Consider the following 20,937-nt stretch of genomic DNA (forward strand, 5'->3'; position numbering starts at 1 on the left):
AACGATACCAGGTCTGCACTAGCTGTTGTAGCAAGGGACAATCATGGTGAGTTCATTCACATTTGGGGAACGAGGCATCACCTCTGTACCTCAGCCCAAGCTGAAGCTGAGGCACTCCTGTGGGCAGTGAACCTAGCTATCCAAGAGCGTTGGAATTGTGTCTTGTTTGAAGGAGATGCAAATTGCTGCTTTGATGCACTGTCTTGCTCAGATCATATCCCGGACTGGTCTATGAACACTATCATTAATAATATCAGTAGTTTAGCTGCTAATTTCCCGTTTTTTAAATTTAGTTGGGTCCGGAGCACTTGTAATTCTGCAGTCCATGTGACTGCTAGACTTGCCTTGAACTCTTTTCATGTCTTTTGTTATAATAACCGAATCTCCCCACCCCCTCTTGAGGCTGTCTGTAAGGGAGATTTCCCTGGTTGTTCTACTTTTGTTTAATGAAATCGCATTTTATCAACAAACAAAAAAAAGCATTAACTGTTTAGCTGCCAGCACTTTCTTCAGCTCTTTTTTGTTCACCTAGGATAAGATATTATCACATTAAAAGTCCGTTTGAGCACAGCTTATTTAGTTGAAATTGAAAAATTTTTGTTGAAAATACTGCAGATAAAGTTAAAAAATAATTAAAATAATACAATGAGACCCGTGAATATTATAAAAAAGCACAATTTGACCAATAAATAGTAGCAAAAATAAACTAAATAGTAAAAAAAAAGCTAACCTTTTAAGCCAATGCCAAACGCAACTTAAGAGTATGTTTGGAAATAGGTTATTTAATTAAAACTGAAAACTTTTTCCTGAAAGTACTATAGATAAAGCTAAAGGTAGCTAAAATAGTACAGTGAGATCCATGAATAGTACTAAAAAGTGTAATAAGACCCATAAATTGTAGCAAAAATAAGCTAGATAGTAAAAAAGGCTGACTTTTTAAGCCAATGTCAAACGCAACCTAAGTATAAAAAAATAACTCTTACATACCCATCTGAAGTTTTCATGATAAGAAATGGAAACAAAACAATATTTTTCTTGCAAAAGTATAAAATGAAAGCAATTTACTTTATACTATATTGAGAATCTATTTGGATACCGCTTATTTTGCTGAAAACTAAAAATTTATTGCTGAAAATACTGTAACAAAATATTGTTGCTGCGTTTTATTAATAACTTAGTGCCGTGGGACCAGCCAAAAAAAAGACAAAACGCACGCTGAGTGTTACATGCTTCATTTTGATCTAAAGTCAATACACACTTATTGTTTAGCAGCCAGCACTTTCTTCAGCTCTTTTTTATTCACCTGGAATCAGATATGATCACATTAAGGAAGTTTAACAAAAAAACTCGTACATACTCATCAGAAATTTTCATGGTAAGAAATGGAAACGAAACAATATTTTTCTTGCAAAAATATAAAGTGAAAGCAATTCACCTTTCCCATAGCATTACGGGGCAGTGAGTCCCATAGATACAATTTGGTTGGCAGCTGGAGAGAAATAACAAAATTTTTTAGTTAACAGACAGGAATTTATTTAAATTTACTAAAATTAAAGACACTGCATATATAGACAGATTTATAAATCAAGCACATCAGGCTAAATCTACTACTGGAGAAGACATTCAATATGCTCGTATACATGGCATGCCCAATCATTAACACAGACGTTTCCTGCCTAAGCCTCAACCACTTCCCAATTTTGAAGTCTCCGTGAAACACAGCCCCAAGTCTAGCAATGAGTATCAAACTCACCGAAAATCTATCCTCTGGAAATCTATTTTCATCAATTATGTTAGTGTAAAGACATGCTCCAATACCTTGTAAGGTGCAAGTTTTTCTTTAGCCCAAGAGCGGAGTTCTTTCAAGCTTATTGCAGGCTTCAAATCTTCCTCCTGTTTTACCTTTGCATCCACTTTATGCACAATAATTGCACAAACAGCTTCTCCATAATCTTTGTCTGGTAAGCCCAGCACACAACATTCTGCAACAACAGGATGCTGCACAAAAGATATTCTGATTGTGATTTTTTTTTTTTTTTTTTTTTTTTTTTTTTTTTTTTTAATAAAAAAAATCCCCTTTTTTGAATGTTTGTACCCGAGGGTGAAGAATTTTAGAAGAACAAGAATAAATGTCCTGCAATAAAGGGACCATGACTATGCACAGATAGAGAGTGGATAAGAAGTCTTACCTCCAAAATAGTTGACTCAATTTCTAATGCAGATAATTTGTATCCACCAACCTTCATAATATCAGCACTTGTACCTGATACACACACCACACAGTGTAGTAGCGTATAAATATGTGATCATTGATTTATGGAATATTATAACAATGTTAAACTTGATACCACTTGCAATTAGTATTCAGATAATCATGAAATTTGGGCCCATTTATCAGTGTAAGAGGCAATTAATATATGAAGCTGGAACTGAATCCCATAAAATTCAAAAAATATAAATTAATAAGTTCTTCATCTGGGACTAGCAGGGCCGTCTTCTTCAACATAGGATGACAGTAGTTTTAGTCTTTTGTTTAACTTTCACTATAAAACTTCTAACTACTCTGAGTGAGTCCAACCAGGGCAAAAATGGCATGAGCATATTTTTGACAAGTTAAAAGAGCCAGATATATGTCTTCACTAACCAGCAGTACCAGGTTTATGTGTGTATATATATATATTGATAAGTAGGTTTATTTATATATATTACACATGGCATGTTGCATGGAACCAAAAGAACACATCGAGCATAAATGGATCTCAAGTAAAAAGTTTGTCTTAGGCATAATCTGAGATAAAAAGAATTTGGCAAAATATAAAGAACAATACAATGCACATAGATTCTAAATGTCCTTACGTCCCAAAATGACGTAATATCCATCTTCATCCACTCTACCAGCATCTCCAGTCTTGAAGAAGCCACCATCAATAAATGATTCCTTAGTTACCTATAACCCAAAAAATAAATAAAAAAATGCAAAAGTGAATTTGTATGAGTATTCCTCATTCCATATTTCATTATTCCATTATTCTACGTATTCCTGTTTTCTAAAGCATATTTCATCTTTCAATCCATATAAGTACAATTCAAAGACATTCTTAGACAAAAACTCTGAAGTTGCATGATATCTAGGCCATATGTTACAGAATTTAAATTAGTTTTGAATCTCAATATGATTGTATACCCAAATTTAAAACATTAATGAGACCTATGAGATTGTAGCCCATGGAGTATATGTTGTCAAAATTCTTAGATCATGGCTTCCACAGGAAAAAAAAAAAAGGCCGAGTGGAGGGGTGGGGGTGTGTGCAGAGATATAAAGGTCAAATAACATGCATTTCTCTACTTTGGTTGTTATAAATGATCTGAGAAAAGAAAAAAAGATGGCACTAACATAGAACATAGACAAAAATTTGGAATGGATACACATCTTAGTAAAATTTAAAAACCTAATGATAATGGTCGTTTTCGCTGCCAATCAGCTTTAGCTTAGATTGCACCCACACCCCTAGTAGAAAGGGATGAAGGGTGAGGTCGCAGGTTCAATTGCTTGAGTGCATGTGTAACTAACCAACAAAAGAAAAATGAAGTTGTCTCCATAATCCTGAGTGGGCTTTGAAAAATGCATCAGCTACTAAACAATTAGGAAGGAATAATAAGTGATGCACGGAAATAAGTATATGATATCAGAAAGTACCTCAGGAAGTTTCCAGTATTCCTTAAATAATGAAGGGCTTTTAACGCAAAGTTCACCCACCCCATCTGTATTGTCTCCATTCTCATCCTCCGTTAGAATCTTGACCTATCGCAAACACATCATTTCATTATTCACACATAATTGTCAATTTCTTTCATATTAACTTCTATTCTGGTGAGAAATTCATTTCATTTATATAATTCTAATAAATCGAAAAATAAAACTCCACTATGCTATTCATAAATGTTTAGATGAAATCTTTACAATAATTGTTTCTGTTCAGTGGTTATAATACATCATCCACTTCATCGTGGAGGTCAACAAACCGCTAGAGCCAAGAAAAAAATAAAAAAATAAAAAAATAAAAAAAAAATCTTGACTTAACTAACCTGCACACCAGGAAATGGCTTCCCAACAGTCCCGGGCTTCCGCATAGCTTTTAAAGGATTTGATATTGACATGACAAACTAAAAACAACAAACCATTAAACATCTGCTGATTAGACACAGTATATACTCTCCTCCATAAAGTTAATAGATAGCCTGAAAAAAAGAGAGACTTAAACTAGAATTCATTTACTTCAGTCATGCCATATCGTTCCAAAAGGCGATGCCCAGTGATGGTTTCCCATTGTTGCATGACAGGTAGAGGGAGTGCCGAGGAACCACACATCTGGGAAAGGAAATAAAAAATAAAAAATAAAAAACAAAAAGAGGAAATAAAAGTAGCTTTATCTGCTGTCAATGGATAAAAACCAAAAGAATATAGACGACAATCCACAATATAAGCAAAAGCTGCAAAATCTAAAATATTTTACAGCATAGAAAAAGCCCCTTTCTACTTACCATAAGTCGCAACTCTCTTGCTGCTGAGGCAGAAGCAACTTGTAACTCTGGATCCATTGCTTCATAACCTTGTATCAGTCGAGTATACATAGTTGGAACCTACATATTACAAATTAATTCATTGCATCAACTCTCAACTTTGACCATTCTACTAAAAGACTATAAACACTCTATATTAGGAATAAGTACCTTATAATAAAAAAAGTGTGCATTAGAACCTAACTAAGATTCACTATTTCTATCTTTAAGTATTACCCTATGACACGCCCACTCTTGACTCTGTATGAACCGAAAGAAATTGAAATCCACATAATCCACGGCATAGTCCACTAAGTTAATGTGGTGGTACAAGAACATAAATTTGCAATTTCAAGAGGTAAATAAAAGAGTCCAACCAGGTAATATTCTAAGTGACTGAAGGATATAAAACAAAATAACCATCAAGCAGCAGGTAACTAATATACAGAATACAATGCACCATATTCTAACAAGATTAGAGTACACAAAAATAGTACAGGTACCATAAAAAGTGTCCATTCACATAAACAAGCTTAAGACAAAGACCAAACTTACTCCTGTAAATACAGTTATAGCATCTTCAGCCCTAGTCCCATCAACTGGATATGACTCACGCCATCTCTGCCAGATTCCCCTTACACTAAATTTTGGCATAAACTCAACCTTCAATAACACAATAAAAGATATTAAAACCAAAAGTGGTGAAAGAAAAGTGAACTTTAAGAGTTAAGCGGAACAAAAAGTAGAAAACATGAGCTTGAGGAAAGGAAAAAGGGATTAATCATTGGTCTAATAGAAACATAAAGTAGATAGTAGAATATATTACCGTTGAACCCGCATAGAGAGGAGCTAGCAAAGCATTAAAAAGGCCATGAACATGTGTCTTATAAGTTAAGGATCACTGTAACACTGAATTTCCAAATCAAGTTGTATACAGCAGCTCACAAAAGTAGTCAACAAAGATGTACACTCAAGATGTAATCATATGAAGAACTATAAAAGTTTTGCAATCTAAATATGTAAAATATGATGGATATGATGTAATGGTAAGGAATGCAAAAATTGATCAGCCGATGTATACTCCCAAGCTTCTGTCAATGTTTGTACCTGAAATTGACCCAATAGTGCAGCAAATATCAATTTAAAAATCATTAAAAATAAAATTTAGATACTATATAAATAAGAAAATATTGCATAGTTTCAAGTAATTGCTCGATCAAGGTGATTTTAGCATTGGTTGTCACCATGGAGTCAGACAGCAGGTAAAAAGAAATCAATGTTCAGAGTAAATGCTCTGAAGAACAGTTATCTACAAGAAGATTTTTTCTTGAATAGTCATCAGCATGAATGATTTCTACATGCTGCATACCTGTGCAGTGATGCTTCTGTGAGTGTGAACAACTCCTTTAGGTTTACCTGTTGTACCACTTGTATATATAATTAATGCCGGATCCTCACCTGCAGATTGAGAAGGAAAAAAAATGTCTTCTGTGAGTGTGAACAGCTACAATTTTCTATAATTTCTCAAAGTTTTATGACCATCTTACTTGAGTTCTCAATACTACCACGCAAAATTCCAAGTTCATCTATTTCTCCAGGATGTGAATGATCATGAGCATTTTTCAGTGAAGAAGTGCTGGGAACAGGTGGAATAATAGAAAACTGAGCAGCACATTTTGAAGCAACTTCTTGCAGTAACTCACGATGATCGTTGGTACTTAGTACCATGGAGATATCCTATAAAAAATAGTGGAAAGAGTTGAAAAAAACCAAGTCCCAAAAAAAAAAAAAAAAATACAGAAAATTACAAATATATATACATTACAAAATGAAGATGATGGATGCTGGCATGAATTACAACCTCCTTTCAGCACATATATTGCTATAAAGTTTAAGCAATCATAGTACCTCTAATTCACCTATAAAATAAGATGCCATCAGCTAGCATGACTATCTTCAAAAAGAGTAATGACTATCTTCAAAAAGAGTAAAAATCATAATAGTGAACTCCATAAAATAAATTCTGAAGTCAAATGGCATCATATTATTGTTTCGGGGTTGGCAGTTGATACTAAAAAATGTTCTAGTACACGGATTTTGAGTTCACTAATTTCCATTTGCAAATTCGAACAAAAGAATCAGGGAAGGACCCTTAGAAGCACTTCTAACAATAAAAAAAACATGAAACAAATACGAATATTTGCAATTTAAAGGCAAAAGAGAATAAGCACTCAAGGACACACCGAATCATTCATCACATGTAAGAGCTCGGCCTCTGGGTAGCTGAGTGCTAGCGGAACTGCAACGCCTCCACTAAACCAAGTCCCTAATATTCCAGCAACAAACTCAGCTGAAGGTTTGGCCACAATTCCTATTCGAGCTCCACCAAGATGTCTTTGTTTACCCATGCCATCAATAGAAAGAGAAGGATTTTCATCTTTCCTTGCTTCACAAGGCTGAGTAAACACCCAATAATTATAAATGAGTACAAAATATTGCATGAATAAGGTAAAAAGTCTAACATTAGTTTCTTTACAGGTATATTAAAAAGAATATAGCTGAAAAATCGATGAACCAAACTGGGAATTCTTACAGTAAATTTACTAATTAAGTATATTAAAAAGAATATACCTGAAAAATCGATGAACCAAACTGGAAATTCTTACAGTAAATTTACTAATTAAGTGGTTGGTGCAACATAATAGCCACATTCTTATTGAACTTGCATACTTCTTCCCAACTTAATATAAAAGTCTCATGCACAAGAGTGGGGTATGCTATCTTTAAAGTTATAGGAGTAAGTGAACTACTCACAGTTTTTATGTCACTGTAGTTTAAAAAATTAGATATCTTCACTGCAGATGAAATGATTTGTCTGTAACTATAACTTTGCTGATCAGCTCTAATAGCAACACTATCGGGGGCAGCAGACCCCTGCCGACCAACTGCTTTGACCACCTCCATAAATGTCCCAGAATGTGACGCTGTAGAATGGAAGAAAAATCATTGCAACATATTTCGTGAGATATAAGCATTCATGCATAACAAAGATGGTTCATCAAACCCATTAGCCCTTGCAACTGAATACCCCAGCACAAAACAAGGGCTTGTAATTTGTTTATGGGTGCCACATCAACATGTTTCAGTCATTAATCCCCTTTGATGATTCAACTTCATAGTGCTCATCTTATATATATATATATATATATATATATATCAAATTCACTCATATATTAATGTGATTTTGACTTCGCTAAAAAATACTAAATGGAAACCTCAAAATACATATCTGGAACCTAGAGAGATCGAATTCCTCCGTTGTGTTTAATGATGGCAATCAAGGTCCAGAATGGTGTAACTATTAATCAGGCTGGATGCCTACACACCCCCCACTGAGCAGGCATCGGGTAAATTGCAAAATGTCTCAGCTAGGAGTCAAACCAGAGATTTCTGGGTTTATAGTTAGTCTAGGCACTCCCCCTTACTGCTGAGGCACCCTGGGTGGAGGCAGAGTCATCGCCATAATTGATAGTATACTATGAAACAACACATTTCTGATTTCCTTATCGCTGTCTACTCTGATGGCTGTTCTTAATTGAATTGCACCTTTAAATGCAATGTAAAAGAGAATGATGCTGCCATTCAATTATCCTGTCCATTCTCCCATTCCCTCACCAATAACTTCATTTTAATCTAATAAAATTGTACATAACCAAAAATATTCTCTATCATTATCAAGTATTCAACCAAATTGAATTCTAAACAACAAAACCAACATAAAAAAAACCAGGAAAAAAGAAAAAGAAAAAGAAAAAGAGATAATATTTTGCCATATGTTTTTATTTTATAAGAAAAATAATTCACAGCCACTCGCATTCTCAACATTCAATTTCAAACACGACAAACTACTTCCTAATTTAACTTTCTTTGACCACCAACATACACATACATATTCAAGTCTTTAACAACATCATATACTTACACAAATACATGCAAACACATACATTAAACACCAACAGTAAAACAATCAAGCATGGTTATCCAATCAGACCAGACCAGTCAGTCATTTCTTCAAGCACAAAGCATAACACCCAAAAAAACTTGCATTCCTTGCATTCATTTCAATGATTTTTCACTAACCAAGTTTTCATTTTGATAATTACCCAAATAAAAGAACACTCACAGGAGTAAGACCGAGGTGCAGAGACACGACAACAACAAGCTTGGCTCCTGATACGCCTTACAGAGAGAGCAAGACAACGACACAAATTAGTTCCCAAACGCAAAGAAGAAGAAGTAAAAGTGGGCCTAAATAACTGGTAGTTGAAAGATTTATTTATTAATGAAGAATTCATTGCTGAAGAAAGTAGTTGACTGTTAATAATGGGTGCTGAAAAATATAGGTTTGCGTGTGTGAATTGGTTGGGTTTCAATATTATGTGTGGTGTGTCATGTGACTGTTTCAAGTCGGTAGTTGGTGTTTTTTTTGGCACAATCAATTAATGACAGACAGTATCAAAGTTGGGTTTGTGTGCTTAGTTCTTGATTGAAAGAAAGGATTAAGGGAAGCTTGACAGTAAAACAGAAAAGCAGAGGTGGTGGTGGGGTTTTAATGTTTTGTGTGATTTTGTCGGCTCTGTAAACAACAAAAATGGTTCTACTTCACTAGGGAATTTTTTTTGATAAAGCACTCATGGAAAGGGATTTAAGGTTTTTTATTTTAAAAAGTTTTTTTTTTTTATAACATTATTTTGAAAAGTTTTTTTTTTTTTTTACTTGTAATGTAAATTTAGATCGCAAATATAATGTAAACTTATAAAGACTCTTAATTTTTATATTTTTTTAAATAAAAATAAGAAATTTATCTTATTAGATTGCCTGATGATAGTAAATTATTCTCTCAATATTGAGAAAATTACATTATAAAGTTAATGAAGACTGTTCTTTACTCTTTAGTAAAAGGGAATGGTTGCGGATGTTTTTCCTTTTTGACTTTTCATTAAATTTTAAAAGAAGTTTCAACAAATTTTACTAACTTATGCCAAGATTTAATGGCTATTGTCTTAAAGAAGAGAGTATTAGTTTTAATCCTCCTCCTTTGTTACAAAAGGGGGGGAAAACTTTTTTGAATGAATTTCAGGCTTGATGGCAATGAGATTGAGAATTTGGGATCAATTCCAATAAATCCATAAAATCATTATTTGATTTACTTTGCTCTAAAATACGATTTAATTGTTTATATTTATTTGCATTTTACAAAATATTTTGACAATCATAAGTCATAATATATCTATTTGTGGAGGCATGTGATGAATTTTATTCGTAAAGAACTAGTTTTGAATCTTCTTTGAAATGAGTATAATGATGCATACCTTTATTATGAGCTTTTGAATCTTCTTTCTTATGGATCTTATGCGTTGTTTTGTTTTGAGCCTACAAAAACATCCTTCTTCTTTTTTATTTTAAATCTGCTTTATAAAAATCCACTTTTAATAAGCTCCCCCCATTGTTATTTATGAAACATCAAAAAAATTAGGAGAGAAAAAGGGAAAAAGAAAAGAAAAGAAAGGTTTCTTATTTTAGTTGTAAGAAAAAAATGGAGTTGATATGGGCCTTAAAACTTAAGGTTCTTTTATGAGGGGACTAAATTAATTTGGCCATTGAAAAAGAAAGGTACCTCCTCTTTGCATATATTCAGGATTTTTTTTGTAGTTTTTGACCTTTTTCCTTTTTAATTTGCTAACCAATGATTCTTTGAAGGTGGAATAGGAATAGCCTATGATACTAAAACGTTAACTCAATCGATAAAGTCTCAGATAGTTGAATAAGAGATCTAGGGTTCAATCTCTACTTACACCAAAAACTTATTGATGTCTTGGTCTGATGGTAAAGAGTTATCATTAAAAGCAGATGTCATATATTGAAACTCTCTTAAAAAAAAATAGCCTATGATACTGGAGAAATTTGTTTATATTTTGTTTGTGAATGACACGTTCTTATTATAATTGGATCATTTGATTTAATAACAATAAATAACAGGTTGACTGAAGTATTTTTTTTATTTTATTATTCACGAAGTCACACTAACCAGTAAACACTATGTACAGGTGTTTTCTTCTTGTTTTTTTTATACAACATAGAAAAGAAAAGAGAAAAATTGATCATTTTTATGCACGATTATGTACCAAGTATATAATATTATCCTTGTTACAATGGAATAGCTTTGAGAGGATGAAACTCACAAATAAATATATGTTTTGTTTGTTTCAATGGAAAATTTTGTGTAAAAATAATTTTCATGTTTTCTAGCGTTTAATAGCATTAGAAAAAATTAGTCAAAGGAAAATTATTTTTGGTCAACAAAAAAAGCAATACTTATTTTTAGAGATTGTTTTTCACTATTTTTTTTTTTTTGGAAAACAACTCTATCTCATAGTAAACTAAATAAGAGAAGTTAAGAGATTATTTTTTAACTCTTAAGGTTGCTACCAAATATAGAAAAATGAGGTAGTTTTATAGAAAATACTTTTTAAAAAATGACTCATTTTTTAGAAAATATTATTGCCGAAACAAACAGAGCTTATCGAAAATATAATAAATGTTAAGGTCACAACATTTTTATAACACTTTCACAAAAAATATTATGTGGTAGATTGTTATTGGTGGGCAAAAAAGTATTTTCCATTATAAATTCACATTAAAACTAGTAACAACTTACTACTTATGAAAGTATTGTAAAAATATTATAGACTTAGCATTATCAATAAATATTTAGTAATTTTACTTTCAAACAAAAAAAATATTTAGTAATTTTAAGGAGAGGCGGGGTTTGACAAGTAAAGGCAGAGAACTATGGGGGCAAGGATGCCACTGAGTTGTAATTTGCAACCCCCATTAAGGACAATTGAAAGGAAATGCTGACTGAAAAGGTGAAGTAGAAAAAACAGTTTTGGGGACTTGGTGGGGGGATTCTAGGAAACTTCTCAACGTGGATGTAAATGCCATAATTTTCTTAGAATTGCCTTGGTACACATAAATCACCCAATGCAAAATTCTAATTTTTAATACATATCTCATCCCCGCTAGCGAACAAATCCATTTCAATGTACCTTCAAAGTTATTGAGATCTCATGCCTCATCATTACTAGGGGACCATGATTCCATTACATTTGACCTTCAACATTATTGAGAGCTCTGTCACATGGAGACATGGCAAAACGGGTCAGAATTTTCTGACCCAACCCGACCCAACCTAAAAATACTCAACCCAAATCCAATTTTTTGACTCGAAGTAAAAACGGGTTAACTCGTGACCTAACCCGTGTTTTTTGCAGGTCAACCCGACTAGACCCGGGACCTGACCTGAACCCAAATCATTTTTTAAAACTTTTTTTTTTTGTAAAAAAATTAATAAAATTAAGACAATATTTGTTGAATTGTTTGTTGTGAGTTTTAAGGAAATGATTAAGACATTTACATAACTGCTTGCAAATTAACTGAAAGATGAATAGTTGAACATTCTGTGATGAGTAAAGATTTTTAAATATCAAATAGCAAAGTATATGCCAAGATAATCTGGTTACAGTAGAGTTAAAAATATAGATATAAAATTGTAGACATGTGTGAGAAACATTCACAAGTGTGAAAATAGTGAAGTCAAAGTATCAAATGAGCATAAATTATGAATGCTTAGACTTATTTTTTCAACAATTTATGCCCAAAATAAACGGCATTTCAAAATAAATTATGATATTTCCTAAAGTGTGTATTACTTAACAATGATATGATATTCATAAAAGATATCATGTATAAATAAGTAAACAATCAAACTTTAATGTACATCTCAAATTGAAATAAAGTGTCAACCACAATTGATAATAGATTATAAAATTAATTTTCAAGATTGTAAATTTCTTATATATTTTTATTCTTTGTCAAATGAGTTATCTAACAAGTCATTTGTAATTTTGTTTTATATTTTGGAATGTTAATATTGTGTAGAAATAAAACTTATGCATTTGTTTTACTTATCTTTGTGTTATTTTATTTTAGATAGCAATGTTAGGATTTGTATAATTTTAAAATTATTGAATAAATATTAATAAGTTTAACTGAATTCATTCTTGATATAAGTGGTGAATTCAAAGTAATGCATTTTACATCAAGTAATTTATTGCATGACTTTCTAAATGGCAAATACATGTTGTTTTCTTTATAATAAAAAAATTCATGTGAAAAATACGGATCAACCCAACCTGACTCGACCCGCAACCCGATTGACCCAAACAGGTTTTTAACCTGCCAAAAATAACCCTTTTTGACTCACAACCCGTTTGACCTACAACCCGATTAACCCAACTCGACCCGCCCATTTTGCCATATCTAGTCACATGCATCACCCATGCATCAATTATTAAAGTTGTTGTCTATACGGATTTTCAGTCAATACAATTGTTAAAGTTTTTTATGTTCAAATAAGAAAATTAAGGTTCAAACCTCATTTATACTAAAAAATCAATGAGTGTCTTGACTTGATGATAAAAAAATATTGTGGATTTCAATTAACTCAATTGGTAAAGTCTCTGATGGTTGAATAAGTGATCTGAGGTTTAATCTTTGCCTACACTAAAAACTGATTGGTATCTTAGTCTAATGATAAAGTATTATCATTAGGAGTAGACGTCATAGGTTAAAAGTTGAAACTCTCTCAAAAAAAAAATGATGAAAAATATCATGAAACGGGTATCCTAAATTGAAATATATTATATCTAAAAAGAAGATTATTGTTTATATTCAGTAACAGCAAAAATTGTCAAGGCTGATGGATAAAATGTCTCAAGTCATTCTCCTTATGAGACAGTCTCATAAAACTCACCCCTCTCAAAATATGAAGATTTCACATGTGTGTGAGGCCCACCAAATATGAAAAAGATGCCTTATAACTTTATAAGATGGTCTCATACCCTCGTGAAGATACTTTCTCCTTGGGGGAGCTACAGACCTTTGGCCAATAGACCCCTAACTTCTATATTGGAGGATTCAAAATTAAGGAAATTAAAAATAATTCTTTATAAAAAAAAAATGTTTTATGAATATCAAAAAACAAATCGAACTAAATACAGGCTTGAAATAGAACTCAAAACAGTCCTAGTGCATCCAAGTTCACACATAAATCTGCATAATCTAGGTATTACTATAAAAGGCACACTAAAAATTTCAATCACTTCTTTGATTCAACAGGATGGTCACAAGCTTAAAAAGGGGTGGTTGTAATTAAACTCGAGCCCAACATAACCTTTTAATCTTCAATATGTGGAAATGCAAGATGCAAAATAAAAACAAATATAGAGATTTGACAACTTTCCATGTGAGGTTGTAACTCTTAGGTATACATGGCTTGCTTTGGAGGAGGAACAGCTACGGTTTGATCATGATGCCTTCTTCCTTCTTGTTCAGCAAGAATTCCATTCCATCCTACATACAATATTAACAAACACCAATTTAACTCCATTTGAAAATTTTTGAAATTGAAATGTTAAAAAAGCCAGGAAAACAAAATATGTTATAACATATTTTGAAACTAAAATTTTCTTTAGGCTCTAATGTTTTGGCCTCATTGAGTAATGATGTGACTTGCGATGCCACCTTTGTTATGCTAACTAGATGTTGGGGTTGGCATTTTGAATGTGAAATGTGATTTCTTTTCTTTTCTTTATCTTTTGAGAAGTAAAACTGATTAAAGTTTGAAGCTTGAAAAGGCAATTCAACTATTTTGTGTAAATTGTCTTTGTCTGACCCCTCAACAACATGAAGAGAAAAAAAAAATTCCATTAGTTAATCAGAAATTTAAATTATAACCAGAGTCAGTGTGTATTTTAAACTTCTTAGTTCTAATTGAAGTGGTTAATATTATCTCCATTCACATCAGCATGTTCCTGGTGGAGTTGCATCATATTAAACTAGTGAAGTTGATATAGAAAGACTTTCTCAAGAAAAATAATATGAAAATGTGTCATCAAGAATTAGCATATATCAAAGTCATTAGATGTCACTCTCTCCCTTGAATATGCTTCTGAGTGCAAGCTAATATTTATTTTGCACTTAAAGTAGTTTTGTTAAATCATTCTAGTGCCTTTTAGGAGACATTCTTCACTGTAGATAAACATATAGCTTCTAGAGCAATCAGTCTTTAAGCACTTTAAACTCCATTTGCACTTTTATGCTAAGAGAGACCTATAAATAAATAAATAAAGAATGAGATGTAGTACCTAGAGCAGGATCAAGTCCTCTGTTTTTAAGCTCTCTGAACTCCTGACAAAGGGAACAGCATGGACAAAAGATGTGAGAGATCACATCTGTATACGGAGCTTCTACCAAATCATACTTCTTCCTCAGCTTTGTTCTATATTTTGAGCCGATTATCCATTGAGAGCACAAGGCAGGCATCATCAAGAGGTAAATGAAACTCCCCAAATGACAAGCTGCAGTCACCAATATGTCATCATCAATTAGTAGGTGGCAACCATGTCTCCAATCATATTAGAATTAATAGTCATACTGATAGGGGACTTGATAAGAGCCTTATAGTTCAATCACACTACCAAGTTCCTTTCATTAAACAAACTTGGGTTCAAATCCCTTTCTCCCACTTGTTATAAGCAAAGAAAAAAAAAAGATGGGGGACTTATATTTGAAGCCATTATTATGCATATAAGTACATAACCATGTAACTAATTAGGTGTTTATGATGAGAAAGAAGTATGAAATAGGGAAGGTTGGGTAATGGATCCTTACTCATTTCGCCAGCATCAAGGACTTCTGCTATCTGCCCAAATGTCACACAAGGTAAAAAGGCTGTCATAATGGCTGCCAAGATAAATAAATAACGAGTTAGATTGATTGTTCTGCCTTGTACCATATTGCTATATCATACATAGGCCTGTTAAAATAATCGGTGGATCATGAGCAGTTCTTTCTGTAACAATATACATGTATTTTTTTGGTGAGTGTAATGAATTATTGATATATGTGTTATTTTCCATTTGATCTGATCCCATTAGTATGGCTTAATAAAACCAATCACTCTTTCCTTCAAGCAAAAGAAAAGTGCTATTTAAGCGTTTCTTTCTTCATATTCTTTAGAAATTATTAGTTTCTTACTATTAGCTAGTCATTTTGGCCTAGCTTAGACTTCAGCAGCCAAAAGAAGCAACACAAATTTTTTTGTGAAGCTACCCTCAGGCAGATTTCATTCAAAGAAAATAAAAGTTACAGTTTTGTAGTTTTGTGATGATCAGTAGAGTCACTAAATTCTTTAATCTCAGCTAAAAGAAACTAAATAAATTGCATTAAGATTGCCATTTTTTAGGTTAGCAATCATGTGATAGGATTACCATTTTTTAATATGATGTTCAAGACTGTCAAACAGTATTGTTGTACATGTAGCCAGATTCTAAACTGCCTATTCTAATCCTTTTGTACAAGTTTGGATGATTTTGAAACTTGAGTTACTGTTGGTATGACCACTCAGCCAGTTGCTGCAGTGTTCCAATAAGCTCAATGGTTTAGAGTCTATATATCTGATCATTCGAAGTACTTACTCAACTCAGACTTCTAAGAGTCTTGTGACTCAATGGCTTTGCCCAATTCTCCCATTGTAGAGAACTTGAATTCAAGTTTCCCTTCTCCCATTTGTTGAAACCAAAACACACACACAAACACGCACACGTGACTTTAGAAACTGAGTCCAGAATTCTTCCTAAAAAAGCCCTAGTTTATATCAAGCATGAGTTGGACCAACCTACTAAAAAGTGAGTTCGAATTGAGGTTTTAAAATCCTCTCCTAGTGTTTTAAGATTTAGACATGTTTGTCTTTAGCAAAAATCTTTTGAGCAGACACATCAAACTATAGATATATAGAAACCAACAAAACAAAGCCAAAAATATAACTAAAGAACACTAATACCATTTGTCTGGTGTTCATGACAGTCGAATAATCCGGTGCTCCAGGGGCTTCCAATGGCCTGATTCTTCTGTTCTTGAAACTTAGGAGTAAATGAACCAATAGGTTCACCAAGTTGTGGTATTTCTCCATCCTGGGTGGCTTCGACCCTACCCATTTGATCAGTACTTTAGTTGCCAAGTTGCTTTGCTTTCTGAAGGACAAGGAGTGGGAATGTACTAGGCTTGTAATTAATAGCCTTATTTTTTAAGAAATCTTGCAAATGATTACTGGACAATGGACACTCAACGGGAAGCAATAGGATTTAAACTTGAAGAACCCTTCTGAACACAAGTTGAAGTATGAAGAGTCAGTCAAGTCAACCAACCTCATTTGAGTGATCCCACTCCGTTCTCCTCCCTATATATCTTTTTTCTTGATACACAGGATGTGTACACTACAGTGCAGTTCCTACCATTCCAAATGACATTAGACTTCTAGAATTTTAAGATCCTTGACTTCAGATCCCAATAGGGTGTGATTGAAATACTACCCCAACTACTTGAAATGATGAAAGACTTCTGAATTTTTAGGTCAATAGCATGAACCTCAATGGAAGTTCAACTAGAAAAACAATACTTAACGGGACCCATTTTCCCTTTTGTCAGAGGATAGACCAATGTACTTCGACAACATTCCGATGCCCATCAAAGGTCTGCAAACCAATTTAGACTATTGTACCTTATACAAACTTCTAAAGCCCATTTTTTCAAGTCAATCCATAATTGCTTTCCCATTCATCTTTGAATTATGACTTTACAGTGCGGCTTGAACTTCTTGTCCTAAATTATCTTATGTCCCTGCTATCTATGATGAGCCATATTACAATTCCATTCTGCATCTAGGCCATGCCATTGCATGCAAGAAGTTGGAACCCAACGGTTGATGATGACTGTCCCCCTTTAATAAAAACATATATTTAATTTCGAAAAGAAAACAAATTACAGTTTTAAATTGATGATCCATTGGTCAGGTAATCTTTATCAGGTGATGCTTGTCAGTAAACAGGTTCCCAGTCTATGAAGTTTGGTTACATGCATACAAGGCAAAAAAGTAAACTTCAGGTTTTCTTTTTAATAAAATGAATAACAATAATCCATTCAGTTCAATCAAACAAGAATGCTGAAATATTCAAACCTCATGATAAACATGAAATATTTCAAACACGATAAGGATCAGATATTTTATATTATAAAACCAACTAGAATAATATCCTCAATGTACAAAGTCATCTTATGCAGTACAATATTGTACAGAAATCACACTTCTTTGTCATGACCTAGTCCAGCCTAGCAAAACAAACTCTCCAACAAGTTGCTTCTCAGATTTTGCAAATCCGGGACTAACCACGGTTTCTAAATTTCCAGCACAAAGTTTCTAGCCAAGACAAATAAAAAACAATGGGAGCAATGGGCATCATTGACCTTGCCATCTCCTCCACCAGGATCGAGTAGTTCCTTCTGAAGGAGGAGGCGTGAGGAGATCTAGCATTGTTTCCTTCTCTTTTGGTGTCAATGAAACCCCTCTAACAAGGTTTAAAGCCATGATGTGAACGTTAGTCTGTTTCCTGTGCTTGTTGAAAGCCCATACTCCTACAGCACCACCTGCAACTATAAGCTGCTCCAAAAACTCAACAGGTTAATATCAGTAAAATTAATAGTTTAAGCACTATGAAAATGTTGCTTTTAGGCCCTTAAACTAACCGGTGAGAGCCACAATGCTGCAGTCTGCAGGTCAAACTTTGGGGCATAAAGTACTGTCTCCCCAAAATCATCCTCAAGCTTTTTAAAAATCTCTTTGTCAGTCTTCCCAGATTGAATCTCATCACGAATTAACTGCATTGCAAGCATTATGAGTATCCAATTGGAATTTTTCATTTACAAGGTTGTTCATAGAAAAATTATCAAAAGAGCATAAAGAAGACAGAAAAATTCATGCAGGAAATATTAAGTCCTCTTTAAGATACTTTATACGAGTAGAATGGTGTTTATTATTTAATTATCTGAAATTAGTTGACTTTTTTATGTGTTTTATAATTTCTAAAACAGGTCCTCTTTACGATGCTTCAAATTTTTACACTGAAAAACTAAATTAGAAGTCGGAAGTCACAATTAATATCTAGTTGAAAACTGGAAGCTTGTTCTTTGTTAAAATACTCATCTATCAAAATTTAAGCTCTATTTGTATTTGACAAAGAAAACCAAAATCTGATGTAAACTCACAACTTGATTGGGAAAAGAAAGAATTGCATTGTCTCCATAAAAAATAAGAAATAAAAAGGAATCCAGTTGTTGACACTAGAATGAGATGTATTAGAAAAGGAACCCCTGTTCATGGTAATAAGAAATGGAAACCTTGATAACAATAAGAGGCTTATTGCAGGATGCCCCTGATTAATCTCCACCAGTGATCTACGGAGGTTAATCAAATATAGCAAAAAGTTAAGAGGCAGAAAGAAAGAAAATTTTTTACCAGTTGCACGCAGGTTATCAATCCAATAGGTCCCTTTAGAGATGTGCTTTCATATGTGTGTGTGTGTGGGTTAGCATGCCTGCAGACACGCATAGGCATATACAGTTTATCAAAATCAACTTAAAGACACTAGCAAGTGCTCCAATCTTTGCGTAACTCAAACCAGACTTGTACCTACTCAAATTCAAAGATTTCACAACTTTGACTACAGCTAGAAGTTTAGAAAAAGTCTAAACATTAGCCTAAATATAACACCACGGGTAATTTTTTGTAATGGAGGGAGAGGAGAGGGGAGGAGGGGCCCCTCTCCTCTCCCTCCATCCAAACATAGTGTAATTCCTTGTGATATTATAACACCAAGGATTAGAAGCATATTATTGGTCTGTTTTCAGAAAGGCAAAGATAATCGTTTAAAGTAAGCAAACTACCTTCCTGAGAAGAATTGCAATATCCGCTTGCGAATCTTCAATGGATTGACTTCCACATTCAGTGCACCGGACATTGTGACTGATGTTTCTTGCCCGGGCTTCCATCGTCCTTGTCTTCTTCACTACATCATCTTCACTCTCCATTGTCAATATGTATTACCTCAACTTCTAAGTAACTGCCAAAACACCAAAAAAAAATCACAAATAACATATAAATAATTTCTTTAAAAACAAGTCCATAAATTTAAAAGCTTCTTCTCTCTGACGCATTTCATCAAACAGTTGTTACACCCAAAAACCCAACATGTTAGTTGTAACCCCCTTTGTGAATAGAGCAACCAACCTTTAAAACTCAACGCTTAAATATAATTTAAATTCACGAAACTAGAATTTCCTTCCAGTATTAGTGGGTGACAAACAAAATTACAACTTCACCATAGTATAAGCCCAAATTACAAAATTTCCTTCCACTATGAATGATATAGAACACTTCTACAAGAACTATAAACAAGACAATTCTGCAAAAAAAAATTACAAAACCCTGACAACTTCACGCTGTTTCCAATCAAACCCATCAAGGATAAGAGTAGAACCCTGTTTGGTCGCCGAGAAAATTGAAGAGAAAAGGTAAAAAAGAAAATGAAATTTTCATCTATTCAATGTTGTTATGGTTTTCATAAAATGGAAAAACGCACCTATTAAGCTTAATTGAGAATGGGTTTCTGTTTTCTGGATGATGAGAAATGGAAGATAAGGTGGTTTTCAAATTTATGTTATTTTTCCCTTATTTTTCTCGGAGCCAAACAGAGGATAAAGAAGAAAAATAGAATCAAAGGAAAGGAATGGCAGAAGCGTTAGAGTGAGTGATGGAGAAAGAAGTGAATTGCAAAACTTACAGTGAGAGTGTGAGCTACTCGGTCTGCCTTCAAGTTTTTGAATCAAGCTGAATATATATGGGTTTTGTTGGGTTTAAGGTTTAAGGTAATCTCGTTCTCGCTTACAATTTATTTATTTGTGGGTATTTATAGGTTTACTAAGTACACTTGCAACTTCTCACATTTGTTTATTTTACCTGTAAATTTATTTATTTTAAGTTTAAAATTTACATTCTTAGTGCAATGCAAGTTAAGATTTTTTTTTTTTTTTTTTTTTTTCAATTCTATATCTAATCTTTACCGGCTATCATACATTCATACTACCCAGCCTACTGGTTCTTTTTGAAGCAATCTACTATTTTAGTCCTTAAATTATATTTTGAGTTCAATTTTGTCCTCAATCATTTTTTTTTTAATAGTTAGTAAAAAATTGTATTCCCACGTTAAAAATAAGGGAAATTTATTTATTATTTTTAAGTATGATGATTAATGCCTTCTCAAAAAAAAAAAGTACGATGATTAATGGGCTGAAATATATTGGAGCAGACATTGGGTCAGGAATGTTTACCCGCTATCATACATTCATACTAAGCCTATTGGT

General features: G+C 33.2%; 3 protein-coding genes across 7 annotated transcripts; all 3 read right to left on the reverse strand.

The window, feature by feature from the left end:
* Positions 1-1,138: 1,138 nt before the first annotated feature.
* Positions 1,139-9,117, reverse strand: LOC126725431 (probable CoA ligase CCL8). 3 transcript variants are annotated; one of them, XM_050430173.1, is made up of 17 exons: positions 8,744-9,115; positions 7,375-7,544; positions 6,804-7,016; positions 6,108-6,297; positions 5,930-6,018; positions 5,596-5,667; positions 5,387-5,437; positions 5,116-5,223; positions 4,543-4,641; positions 4,277-4,369; positions 4,087-4,164; positions 3,698-3,802; positions 2,857-2,947; positions 2,190-2,263; positions 1,819-1,998; positions 1,436-1,489; positions 1,139-1,303 (listed from the first exon to the last, which is right to left on the reverse strand). In XM_050430173.1, the coding sequence occupies exons 1-17, from the start codon at positions 8,913-8,915 to the stop codon at positions 1,259-1,261; spliced, it is 1,884 nt and encodes a 627-aa protein (XP_050286130.1). In that variant the 5' UTR covers positions 8,916-9,115; the 3' UTR covers positions 1,139-1,258. The 3 variants fall into 3 exon arrangements, with proteins under 3 accessions (XP_050286130.1, XP_050286132.1, XP_050286131.1); XM_050430175.1 differs by having other exon boundaries at positions 8,724-8,847; XM_050430174.1 differs by lacking the exon at positions 4,277-4,369 and having other exon boundaries at positions 8,744-9,117.
* Positions 9,118-13,761: 4,644 nt separating this feature from the next.
* Positions 13,762-17,561, reverse strand: LOC126725432 (protein PLANT CADMIUM RESISTANCE 8). The gene is made up of 4 exons (XM_050430176.1): positions 16,526-17,561; positions 15,355-15,426; positions 14,829-15,041; positions 13,762-14,034 (listed from the first exon to the last, which is right to left on the reverse strand). The coding sequence occupies exons 1-4, from the start codon at positions 16,677-16,679 to the stop codon at positions 13,943-13,945; spliced, it is 531 nt and encodes a 176-aa protein (XP_050286133.1). The 5' UTR covers positions 16,680-17,561; the 3' UTR covers positions 13,762-13,942.
* A 155-nt stretch (positions 17,562-17,716) lies between these two features.
* On the reverse strand, positions 17,717-20,514 carry LOC126725433 (cytochrome c-type biogenesis CcmH-like mitochondrial protein). 3 transcript variants are annotated; one of them, XM_050430177.1, is made up of 4 exons: positions 20,358-20,514; positions 19,462-19,637; positions 18,265-18,396; positions 17,717-18,178 (listed from the first exon to the last, which is right to left on the reverse strand). In XM_050430177.1, the coding sequence occupies exons 2-4, from the start codon at positions 19,603-19,605 to the stop codon at positions 17,978-17,980; spliced, it is 477 nt and encodes a 158-aa protein (XP_050286134.1). In that variant the 5' UTR covers positions 19,606-19,637; positions 20,358-20,514; the 3' UTR covers positions 17,717-17,977. The 3 variants fall into 3 exon arrangements, with proteins under 3 accessions (XP_050286134.1, XP_050286135.1, XP_050286136.1); XM_050430178.1 differs by lacking the exon at positions 20,358-20,514 and adding an exon at positions 20,157-20,320; XM_050430179.1 differs by lacking the exons at positions 19,462-19,637; positions 20,358-20,514 and adding an exon at positions 19,034-19,324.
* Positions 20,515-20,937: the final 423 nt, after the last annotated feature.

This window comes from Quercus robur, chromosome 5, assembly GCF_932294415.1.
Source record: "Quercus robur chromosome 5, dhQueRobu3.1, whole genome shotgun sequence".
NCBI classification, from domain to species: Eukaryota; Viridiplantae; Streptophyta; class Magnoliopsida; order Fagales; family Fagaceae; genus Quercus; species Quercus robur.

Coding starts and splice junctions, on each gene's coding strand:
- LOC126725432 (XM_050430176.1), bottom strand. CDS start 16,679: ATGGGTAGGGTCGAAGCCACCCAGGATGGAGAAATACCACAACTTGGT. Junction 15,427..16,525: donor TCATGAACACCAGACAAATG/GTATTAGTGTTC, acceptor TTATCTTGGCAG/CCATTATGACAGCCTTTTTA. Junction 15,042..15,354: donor CCTTGATGCTGGCGAAATGA/GTAAGGATCCAT, acceptor TGGTGACTGCAG/CTTGTCATTTGGGGAGTTTC.
- LOC126725433 (XM_050430177.1), bottom strand. CDS start 19,605: ATGGAGAGTGAAGATGATGTAGTGAAGAAGACAAGGACGATGGAAGCC. Junction 18,397..19,461: donor TTGCAATTCTTCTCAGGAAG/GTAGTTTGCTTA, acceptor CTTGCAATGCAG/TTAATTCGTGATGAGATTCA. Junction 18,179..18,264: donor CAGCATTGTGGCTCTCACCG/GTTAGTTTAAGG, acceptor TTTTTGGAGCAG/CTTATAGTTGCAGGTGGTGC.
- LOC126725431 (XM_050430173.1), bottom strand. CDS start 8,915: ATGAATTCTTCATTAATAAATAAATCTTTCAACTACCAGTTATTTAGG. Junction 4,165..4,276: donor AACGATATGGCATGACTGAA/GTAAATGAATTC, acceptor TGTTGTTTTTAG/TTTGTCATGTCAATATCAAA. Junction 2,264..2,856: donor ATATTACGTCATTTTGGGAC/GTAAGGACATTT, acceptor TGTGTGTATCAG/GTACAAGTGCTGATATTATG.